Consider the following 12,050-nt stretch of genomic DNA (forward strand, 5'->3'; position numbering starts at 1 on the left):
TAGATGAGGGGACACAATCACATAAATGTTTCAAGGTCTTCCACAAAGTCTCCTGGAGAGAAAGGGAAAGATAAGACTAGCATGCCGGATGCTGTGTTGATTCCTTTACAAACTCGGAGCTCAAAACAGTCAGCAAAATGCGGTTTCCTCAATCCTGTGCACAGCATGAGTAATCATTAGATCTGTAGCTCTTCAGTGCACAAATTAGAGATTGGTTTTTTCTTTCTACTCCCTCAGAGGATATTGGAATCATGTCTACTTAGGAAAACACACTAAGTCAAGATTCTAAAAACAAATAAAAATGTTTCCTGCTCTCGATGTTACAAAAGAACAATATTGCAAGTAATACTTTTGTTCTGATAGCTCACTATATCTATTAATGTATAACGTAAGTTTGCTTCAATTTTTAGAAAGTGTACTTTCTGACTTGTGTCTCAGTGTAGGCAAACTGCACTGAAAGGTGGTCCTAACATAGGTCTATGGATCAGACACAAGAAAAGATTATTTCTCAGCCTTGCAAATGATTCAAGGGGCACCATGGTGTATAGGAGGCTCTCTACCTTCAACACAAGATATCCAAGGCTGGCTCACAAAGAAACAGCCGACGAATACATTTTGAAATGATGATTGAAGGGGTAGGAGAAGAAAGAGAGAGAAGTGTAGGAAGGTCAGGTTCAAACAGAGCAATGAATTGTCTCTGCTCTGGGGACAGGGAAAGGAGAATCAATAACGTACAAGGAAGGTGACCTAGGAGATCAGTGTGGGTGGCCTATTCGAAGGCCATGATATACATGGGTTTTCAAGATATTTCCAAGTGTATTAGGGAATTTCCTGCTGAATTGATTCCTTGGCCACACACTGAGACACCTAGCGAATCCTACTCCTCTATGCAGGGATCAATAACCCTGATTCCTTAGAATTGGGCAAAGGAGGAAGGACCAAGAAGTCACATGTACATGACTCTAAAATGCACCAAATAAGATGCATTTCTGGACAACAAAATTTAGAGTCTAAATCCAGAGCTCTGTCTTCCCAACAAACCTTATTCTGACATTCTCCATGTGCATTGATTCAATTACTTCTGTGGCATCACTTTGAGCATTTAATGTCTTCGACCCTACTGGAATATGAAAGAAGGAAAAAGGACATTATGAACTGTTGTTCAACTGGATGAGCCCAATCAATTGATATCATGACAACATAGCAATAATACACTACACTGATAAATGACAGTCTTTTCTACTACACGCTGTCATATTGATTATTGCTAAAGCCTTGTAAAATAATCTTCATCTCTATCAACATGTTTTCTATTCTACAGAAAGTAGTAAGCATAGTATTTCACAATTTCTCAACAATGTTCTTATACTACAAAACTTAGAAAGTCTTCATAGAATCATTGGTGTTGCTATTTAGTTACTGTTGGAAAAAATGGCTAAGGCCAACTACCTCTCAAACACAAATGAAATTTAAACTATTGGCTTATATTTTGACTTTGCACAGTGCTATTGTGAATATAGGTTCATTTTTTCACAAATACCGTAACAGGGAGGTGGGGTAACTAGGTTATTTCAGTATTATAGATGAGGAAACTGAAGATGAGGAAACTGGAGGTAATATTTGAAGGTCATTTACAAATTCACATATAGAAGTAAAGGGGAGAGCCTTTCAGGAACCCAGTGTTATGACTGTGGGCACCAGAACTGGGTTTGTTCAAGGAAAGAGGAAGATGCTTATTTCAAAATTAAAAAGATCACAAACCCTATCTGCTCTCTGAGTTATCATAGATTATGTAAGACTGTTGCGAACAAATAACTGTTTTCTTCCTCTTACTTTATAGAGTCTATGAACTTAAGTAAGTCTTCTACATCTGGAAACAGACCTTGCAAAAGAGGTAAGAGCAAATAACAACTTTTTGTAATTACAAATGTGCAGTGTTTTCCCCAAAATGTTGGTTTTCAAAAAAAATCCTTCTAATTCTTTGCTATACCTTTTCTAGTAAAATAAAATTTTTTTTAAATTTAAGATAGTTCATATTTTAACTTTTATGTTAATTAGGCTAGTGGCTATGAGAAAAAAAACAAAGAGGTCAATGCCCGGGACAGAGTAGAATTTAAGGGGAGGCGCAGGGCTCTGTTTCACAAAGTCATCCTGGGAAACCGCCAAGTGACAGATCTGCCTTCTTCAATGTGATATTTGTAAGACCACCTTAGGAAAGGAGCAGAGCTAATATTAACACAGTTGCAGACACACAAGTTCATAAAGTTACATTTATAGAAAGGAAGAGAATGCAGTGCAGATTGCAGAGGGCCCAGAGAATGCAGAGGAGCCCTTGAGAGAGAAGTATCTCCATCCCAGGCTCAGGGGACAGGGATGACAAAGTGCTGACCTACAGGTCTCGTGAATACAAAAGGCAGATCATGGGGGGTTGAGGGAGGGACAAGCTACCCTGTGTTTTCAGAGCTTCCCAACTTTTTCCTTTGAGTTCCTTGTCACACACTGAGATCTTCAAGAAACATTTGCTCTTTCTGCAGTGAGAAATCCTGAAGTGTCTCTGGGATTCAATGCAAAGGAGAAGCTCCCAGAAGCCAGGAGCTCTGCAGTGAGAAGTGGTGCTGACCAGGAGGGTAAGGACCACCATCGCTGGTCTCCAGGACACCAGGAGCCTGAGGTCAGGGCTCCTGTTCCTCTGAGAATACCTCACATGTGGGAGCCCAGTCCTGCCTTGCTCTCATGTGGCCACTGTGAAGACTGAAAAGGACAAAATTAACTAACAAACAAAATAGAAACAGACTCATGGATACAGAGAAAACAATGACAGGTGTCAGGTGGGAGGGGGGCAAGGGGGCTGAGTGAAAAAAGGGTTTAAGCAAAAAAAAAGAAGAAGGGAGAAAAGGAAAAAAACTCATACATAGACAAATAAAACAGTATGGTGACCACCGGGTGGCAGCAGGGTGGGGAGATGTAGAGGAGAGTGAAGGAGGATACATTTTGATGAGTGGAAACTTGGCTTGGGGTAGTCAATGCACAACACAATGTACAGATGATGCGTTATAGAACCATACACCTGAAACTTATATTATTTTTTTAACTAATGTCACCCCACTCAATTCAATAAATACAAAAGTAAATAAAACTGCAAAGAAAGAAAGCACTTAAATTCAGGCTTAACAAGATGGCTCTGGCAGGGCAGCAGTGTGCCCTTACTTACTTCATGCTCAGAGACATGCCATCCCCCTAGTACTGGATCACCTAGTGATGTTCACGTACTCAGCACATGTTCTGTACAGATCAGAGACAGCTGGACAGTCAGCTATTGCCCAATTTTGTCACAAACCTGTTCATAATTCAACAGACTCTAATTATTTTTTAGTTATGGACACAAAAACAAGTTTTTGGTTATGACTATTAAGTTCCCTTTATAGCTGTTGACAGATGACCCCCAACATGACATTGGCCTATATAGTGATGTTCGAACATGGCTTTGCCAAAAAGAATATCTATTTATGTTTACAACAGCCTCAAAGTTAGGCCAGATAACCATTGCTTCCTGATTTCACCATTGGGGAGCCATTATTTTCTTCCCTGTATCTATGAGGTTTTCAGAATCTTTACACAATCACATGGAGTGTTACCTTTACTCAAAACCTCTGAATACAAATGTAAAATAGTAATGTTTCATTTTTTTAGAAATGCACTGTGATTTATATCATGTATGTTACAAAAGACCCCAATGGTGCCTGGGGCAAAATCTTATTCTCAAATATATTAATGTTTCTGCAACAAATTATGTGAATTCACTCCAAGTGTAATAAGTTAAAGATTCTACATGGACTCCTGGCAGCTAAGGCCAACTCCCTTGCCAAGTGACTTAGCTGCAAACCTGTGAAAAACTATTGGTTTTCAAGACATCTTTGATTCTGCATATGGGATAAAGGATTGTGAGTCTTTGCTTCATTTTGCAGCAATCTCCTTCCTTTAGAGGAGAAGAGACAGAAATGAGCATCACCACATCTTTATGTCCCAAATCCTTCAACAATGTGAAGAGTCATAAGATTTACCACTCTCTCAGTACAGAAGATTGGCTGTGTTTTCCTTCGTTTCCAAATCCTGTGGACATTGAAAACAAAAGTGTTTAAGGCATAGGGAATCAGAAAACACCTAAGAGCAAAGATAACTAACAGCTTTCTCTGTTACAAAACTTTTATTCAAGTATTCCTGTTTTTTCCTTTAAATAAAAAATAGGAATTTGTTGGGATTTTACATGATGCACAGTAAATATTATGCATTGGCGAGCTGCTGGTTGGTATAAAAGGTCAATGGCACGAGTGCAGCACAAGTGCATTCATGTGCAAATAAAAGGCTACCTGGGTGACACCAATATACTGAATAGGCCTGCTCTTTGGGGACCCAACTGAGGGGTCACTGACATCTCATTAAAACCTTAACACCTGGACAGGACAAAAGAACTGCTATGATCCTTGCATAAACTGAAATACAGAAGCATTTAAGGTATATTTCAAAGTCGTATTGAGAAATTAAACAAGACCCAGGGCCCATTCCAGACTCTTATTTCTAAAGAAATCAGACATCCTCATACTCGTATATTCAGGTCTTCTGCGGTATGAACCATCCTAAGACTTGTAACTTCTACTTATTCATTTCTGTTTTCTCACCACCATCTGTTATTTTCCAGGTTTCATGGATCTTGGAAACAGGTCTGCTTTACAAACACCCAAGAAAAGAAGAAGTAAGAGTGAATCAAATTTTACTTACTTTTAATGTGAGAAATTAGTTTTAAACACTAGAGTTTCATCATCATTTTTATTTACAATGTTGTGTTAGGCAGAATGATGTTCTCTCAAAGATGTCTATGACCTAATCCCTGTACCTGTAATCTGTTAGCTCACATGGCAGGTAAACTTGACAGATGTGATGAAACTAGGGACCTTGAAATGGGATAGATTTTCCTGGATTACCTGGGTGATGCCAATGTACTTGATAGCCCTTAAAAAATGGAGAGCCTTTCTTGGCTGTGGAGAGAGGAAGAAGTGACTCTGGGGGACCAGTGAGAGAGGTGCCATATCGCTGGCTCTGCAGATGGAGGAGGGATGGGGGACTCTGGGGGACCTTCGGAAGCGGGAAAAATGAAGGAAACAGATTATCTCCCTGCAGCCTCCAGAAAAGAATGAAGGTCTGCTTAAAAAACTTGATTTTATTCCAGGGAGGCATTACCAGAATTCTTACTGACATTAACTGTAATACGATAAATTTTGTTCTTTTAATTCATTATTTGTAGTAAATTGTTATGGCAGAAATATAGAAATAATACAGACTTTGTCTTTATAAGGACCTTATGGTTATAAAACAATCCTAAATATCTGTCAGTGTCTTTGCGCAGTGAGCAGAGGCTGGAAGAATTTCAGTAGAACGATTTGTAAAAGCCTAGATTGCCTTGAGCAATTTGTTCTTAGATGCATGGATATAGCAGACCTAGATAGGACTCAGAAGGAGAGAAGAATGTGGGAAAGAAAACCTATGTTGTCTCAGAGAAAATGTAAATCATTCTGAACAGGACAGATATAGAGGTAACTGGTGTGACTGGTGAGGGTCAGAAGGAAATAAAAAAAAAACATGTGTTTGGGAATTGGAAGAAGATCCTTATTATAAAATGACCAAAAGCATGGGGAAACCCTGTTCTGTAGATATGTGGAAAGCAGAGCTTTCTAGAGATTTCTAGGTGATAAGAATGCAGCAGTGTTCTTTTTGCTGCTTTGAATAAAATGTGAGAGGAAAGAGATAAACCGAAGGGAAAACTGTTTTTCTTAAAAAAAGAGAGAGAATCAGAACTTGATTTGGATTATTCTTGGCTTACTCAGGTTGCAAAAGAGTCTAAAGTTCAAATTCACTGTCAGATTAAGTGTGCTCTGCAGAATGATCAAGAATGTGGCTTAATGACCTTTTGCTAGAACCTCAGAAGAAAAGTCAGAGTATTCAGTCACAGAAAGATTCAGTGATGAGATTATGTGTGTGACTTACTGATCCCCTCAGCCGTCTCGGCAGGCGCCAAAAATTGGTATGTGGTTATGTAGGGAAGATCCGTGGAGGAGCCTTTTGTCTAATGGTGCAGATCCCCGTGACATACATGGGAGACCTATTCGGATCTTGAGAATTTTATACCAGCAAAAACAGAGCCGTCCATGTGCAATCCCCAGAATCTGAAATGTGTTTCTTTTTAATTTTATTTTTATTGTTAACACTATTACAGATGTCTCCATTTCCTGCCTTTATCCACCACCACCCAGCACCCATCCTCCTTCCCTCTAGCCCTCAACACACTGTTGTGTGTGTCTATGTGTTATGCATGTATGTTTGATAGGTAATCCCCTCCCCTTCTTTCATCCAGTCCCTTTATCCTCCCTCCCCTCTGACAGCCATCGGATTGGTATCTGATATACAGTTTGGACTGTTTAATTTCTGCATATGACATTAAGTAAGGCCTCTGGGGGTCAGCATGTAGATATACTATGCTCCCTGCACCATTTACTGAAGATTATCCTGTTACGTTGACTCAATTGCTTTGACGTTTTGTCTTATAGCCAAAAGTCATTTGGCCATACAACTAGGGATGTCTATTTCTCCACTTCTTTTTTGTTCTATTTTCCGTATGTCTATCTTTAAATCAATATTCTATTTCCTTGATTACTACAGCTTTATGATAACTCCTAAAATCATGTACTAAGATCTATAATTTTCTTTCTCTTTTTCAAAATGGTTTTAGCTGTATTAGGCCCTGTGTATTTGGAAGCTTCCTCTTTCTCTCCATTTAGCCACTTTGAAGACCACGTCGTTGTCCAAGATGCCTGCGCAGCCACCTAGATGTGCTCTAGGCCGTCCAAAGGGGAAATGGAGAAGAGCAAACTCTACCTTCCCTCAGAGATCTGTCCCTCCTGTGAGAGGCTTTCCTAGTGTTCCCCACTTCCCACATCTTACTCATCACATCCGATACAGGTACTCCTGCCAGCTATCAGTGAGGTTATGAACTATGGTATTTTGTCTGGACTCTGACCTCTCCAAGAATGCAGATGTTCTCTTAGTACATGAGGAATTAAAAGTGGATGGCTGGAATACAGTACGAAGAATATAGTATGAAGAATACAGTACTAAGAATACATCTCTTAAAAATTTGTCGAGAGTTTCTTTGGAATCTAATGTGTGCTTGATATTTATAAATGTTGTACTTTAAAATTATGCACATTTGAACTATTTTGGTGATCTGGCTTCTCCCCATATACATTCTCTTCATGAAGCACAATTTGGTTGTTTAACCTCCTGGATGCACAATCAATTAGGTTGTTCGCGTCCCATCATGTCATGTAGAGATGTAGTAAATGCTCCCACCTGACTGTGTATTTGACAATTCCTCTTTGTTCTTTTTTTTACTTGAAATACTTTGAGGCTATTCCTGACTGTTATTACTTACTTGAATTTCTTCTTTAAAACTACCAGGTGTTCCTCTTTTACCTTCTGAATGCTTTTTGCTTTCAAATCTTTATTCAGGGTGGGAGTATTATTACATTAACTTTTACGTTTTATGTTTTTCACTGCCTTTTCATTAAGTCCCCCATGCAGTTTATGTTGTGCCTCATAATGACACTTTGCCTCTTGCAAGCTTTTCTGATAAATCTGATCCTTTAATATGATTTTATTATTATTATTATGATTCCTGATATACGTGGACTTATGTATTCTATGTTCTTGTTAACCATTTCTTTTGGGTGCTTTTATGTCTTTTTTCCTCATTCTGATAGATTGAGAAATAATTTCATATTCCACCATTTTTCTCTTCTGGTTTGGAATTTGGAGATAGAATTTCTGCAATCTCTTCAATTATGCCCTAATTTCAAAAGGTGTCAAGGATCTCAGCACAAATACTCTCAGACTGAACCTTTAATCTCCATCACTATTGTTTAACATTTTGTTACTTCCTTTCAGTCATAAATTTCAAAACTATTGTCATTTTGTAGTATATATTTCTTCAAAAGAATTTTTCATCATTTTATACACTTATTATTGTTTCTTTCCTTTGGTTTCACTTTGCACCTAGTGGAATTAATACCTGTTTATTTTAGTAGACTTTCTATGTGGCAAACCCGCCAGTATTGTATATGCTAATTTGCCTTCGATTTGAAAGAATTTTTAAAAAATATTTTTTATTTAATTATTGATCAAGTACAGTTTTCCATGCCCCACTCCCAGCCCAGCCCACCCTGCCAAGCTCCCCACCTACCTCCCATTTCCACCCCCCTTAATTGTTCTCCATGTGTCCTTTATACTAGTTTCTGTGAATCCTTCTCCTTTTCCCCTGAAATTCCCTCCCTTCTCCCCTCTGGTCCTGTCAGCCTATTCTGAATTCCCAGTGTCTTTGGTCATACTTTGCTTGTTTGTTTGTATTGTTGTTTAGGTTCCTGTTAAAGGTGAGATCATATGGTATTTGTCTTTCACTGCCTGGCTTATTGCACTCAGCATAATGCTTTCCAGTTCCATCCATGTTGTTGCAAAGGGTAGGAGCTCCTTCTTTCTTTCTGCTGCATAGAATTCCATTGCGTAAATGTACCATAGTTTTTTGATCCACTCATTTACTGATGGGCATTGTCCAACTTTTGGCTATTGTAAATTGTGCTATTATGAACATTGGTGTGCATAGGTTCTTTTGAAATGGTGTTTTAGGGTTCTTAGGATATAATTCCAGCAGTGGAATTGCTGAATCAAAAGGCAGGTCCATTTTTAGTTTTCTGAGAAAATTCCATACTGTTTTCCATAGTGGTTGTATAGAAATATCTCTTCAGTATGCCAATGTGGTTAATGGTTGTCTTTCAGAATGTATTGTGCATGGGTGATGATTTCATTTTTGTAGTTCCTCTGTCATTTTTTTGCTTAATAGCTTCTTTTCTTGCCAAAATCTTATTTTCCAACTATCAAGTTGTGAAAATTTTAGGGCCACTGAAAACTTGAAATATTTTACCATAAACATCAGAATACTTTTCCATCAATGCAAATTAACACTCACTGCTCTTACTTTATCACATTTCTGTCCATCTATCCATTTTCCCATCCATCCACTAACCATCCTCAGGTTTGAAACATTTCAATCTGAAAGCATCAGTACATTCCTCTCCAACCCCTTCAGCATGCAGAGTATTAACTACATGGCAATACTTTTCTGCAGTGCTTTTCTTTGTCTCTTGACGTGAAATGTATCATTTATAATGAGATGCATAAATGTTAAGAGTTATGATTAAAGTATTCTCTTGTAAAATCCAATTTTTATGAAGATACAGAACATGACCATCACCCTGGAATTTAAGGAGCTCTCCCCTGGGGAGAGGAGGGACAATCCACTATCCCAAAACATTTCAGGGGTGAGATCTTCTCTATTTTATACTGATCAGGTAACAACATTAACTCTAGCTTGCAACACTGTTTATTAAATCAAAATTTCTTGAAAACAAACCCTGAGGCACATGGAAATGCCACAGAAAATTGTCTCCCAACAAGCTCATGCCACCCAGCAGAGTCTTGCAGTGTTCCCAGGAGAACACACCTCCACCAGAAACTCTGGTTAAAATCACCAAGGTGGGCAGATTCCCAATCCATTCATTTGTTTCCTGCAGCATTTACCAAATCCTTTCTACCTTAATTCCTTTAGGATCCTGTGATCACTCCTATGGTGCAAGTCACCGTGTTTGTATCAGAGACACAAGTGAACACAATGCCCCAAAAGGAAAGTATTCACCACTGTTGAGGTCTATAGGATGTGTGTATACATCAGTTGGGAGGTGAGGGCACAGGCATGCTCTCCAGTCTGGGCCACTGGCCAGGTATAGATAGGTCTTATGAGCTTTTGCTTCTGTTTACTGTTTCCAGTTTTTAATGGGGCAAGATGGGGGCAAGGTCACAGCTAAGGACCATCTATCCAATCTGCCTCTCATGTCCATGACACCAGCCAGGTCACATTTGTTCTTTTCATAGCCCTCCACCAAATGACTAAGAGTCTCTGTGGGGGACATTGCCCAGAGACATTCTGCATGGGATTTCAGATGCCAGCACCAGCCTCTGTTTCCTTGGATCAGATGCTAAGTGGCAGACTCAGCATCCCCGTGGTGAAAGACCTGGACCAGGTGGTTTCATTCTCTAGGGAGGACGCAGGGCAGCTCTGAATGCCAGATATCAGTAAGGCCTCTGCACCTCCCATGCCTTCCTAGGTGTTTCCTCCTCAGGTGCCTGGATCTTTGTTCTTCCTTCCCTGTTACAAAACCTGTGTGTACTATTCCACTGGCTCCAGCTTTATCTTTCTTTCCAATAATCTCCTACTGTCATTCAGATTTTTCATCCAGAAGGGTCAGACATAAAAAGGGCAAAGGCATTTCCAAAACACATGAAAAAAAAACAAATCTGAATCATCTGGGCACTCCAATGACTCCACCTTCCAGGCTGGATGGGGAAAGAAGGAGGCATCATTCCCAGCAAGGGTCAGAGCAGAATCCAGATTTCTCACAGTTGGTCTCTATAACACCATTAATCTCCCCATTCACTTTTGTCCTGATCACAATGCAGGTAGAAGCTGGTCCCTTTCTGCCTTCCTTGGGGACAGCTGCCTTCAGTGACCAAAGAGCCCTAACAGAGAAGTGTGTGGACAAGGGAAGATGAGGTCATAGACTTAGATGATCAGAGCATTGGGTATAGCCTTAGATAAAGGGCACACCATTGTCAGACTACAAATGGTCTAGACATCCATGCAATTTTCAGATTGTCTAGAGCTTCCTGAGTTCCCCTTTCAGGTCTGGAGAAAGCTGATTGGGGGACAAATAAGAAAAAGCAGTGAACACAAACAGCAGGCAGACACCATCTCCATTAGTTCACCCCATCACTGTCCTCTCTGCTCAGGAATCAGGGTTCACACAGGAAGAGGCAGGTACAGTCTGGGACTTTGCCTCCAGTGACCTAAGTTCAGGGAAATAGCTCAGTCGCAGAGCTCCCTTCTACCAGGACAGCAGCTGCATGTGTCACTGTCAGGTAAGAATTGGGGCTGACTGCATGGGGAGCTATGACAGTTGTACTGATGTCTGGTGTCTCTGTTAAAGCCTTCTGACTGTGTGGTGTTTGACAGCTGTAATGAAGGTAGACTTTCTGTGGTTATGTATCAAAAATGTCACTGAAAGATTGGCTCTGAAACTGGAGATTTGTGGAATAAAGTTTCCTTAGTACCCCTATGACTTTGTAGAAACAATAATTACATGGTAGGAAGTTCTCCATGTACAATTGTTAAATGAGACAGAATGACAAATCTTCTCTTTCAGGGGCAAGACAGCAGCCGTGTGTGTCTGTAAATTTTCGTGCTCAAATACTTCATGTGGACTGTGGGGAGATGTGCGGGCTGTTAATTAAGAGAAAATTGGAACGAGGTAAGTTTCAAGGTTTACTTTAATTGGGAACCCATCTGCGAAGGAATCACATGAAGTAGTGGATTTCCCATGTGAATCTCCTGTCATTCAAGGTTTTGAGGCCCCACTGTGGCTTGAAAGAAGGAAGGGGTCTCTAAGATGATAGTTTTACACTTTAAGCAGTGGAGCATATTAAGTGCTCACCCCCATGTGGAAGTGCCCGTGAGGATGCCCAAAGAACCAAAGAGAAGTTGAGGATTGTCAGTCTCTGGGTGGAAAATACTGCATTTTCTACACTGAATCAGATATAACAGGGAAGAGGCCCTCAGACTGCAAGTTCATCTCCTGTATCCCATCGGTGTAATCACCACCAGGACAGGGTGTTAGATGCAGTGAGGAGACCACAGAGTTTGGAATCAGAAAACCTGATCCCAGCCTCAGCTCTGCTGAGAGTGACAGTGTGAAGACTGGGACCTTCCTGAGTCTGAAACTTTCCATCTAAGAAATGGATAATAAGTACAAACCTGCCTCCTGCTGTGACTTAGAGTTTTTGTTTACATATGAATATAAAGTGTTTTTTGATTTTAACATTATAAAACTTTTCAC

General features: G+C 39.9%; 1 protein-coding gene across 2 annotated transcripts in view; it reads left to right on the top strand.

Moving 5' to 3' along the window:
* LOC118975412 (nuclear body protein SP140-like protein) overlaps positions 1–12,050 on the top strand; it is a 77,827-nt gene that overhangs the window by 17,473 nt on the left and 48,304 nt on the right. For both annotated transcript variants that reach the window (XM_037029337.1, XM_037029338.1), the window contains exons 7-10: positions 1,841–1,894; positions 2,535–2,627; positions 4,697–4,750; positions 11,361–11,465. In XM_037029337.1, coding sequence (XP_036885232.1) covers positions 1,841–1,894; positions 2,535–2,627; positions 4,697–4,750; positions 11,361–11,465 — 306 coding nt within the window. The remainder of the gene's footprint in view (positions 1–1,840; positions 1,895–2,534; positions 2,628–4,696; positions 4,751–11,360; positions 11,466–12,050) is intronic.

Source organism: Sturnira hondurensis, unplaced genomic scaffold (assembly GCF_014824575.4).
Source record: "Sturnira hondurensis isolate 20B ecotype Veracruz unplaced genomic scaffold, ASM1482457v3 Scaffold0020237, whole genome shotgun sequence".
Taxonomy (NCBI): Eukaryota; Metazoa; Chordata; class Mammalia; order Chiroptera; family Phyllostomidae; genus Sturnira; species Sturnira hondurensis.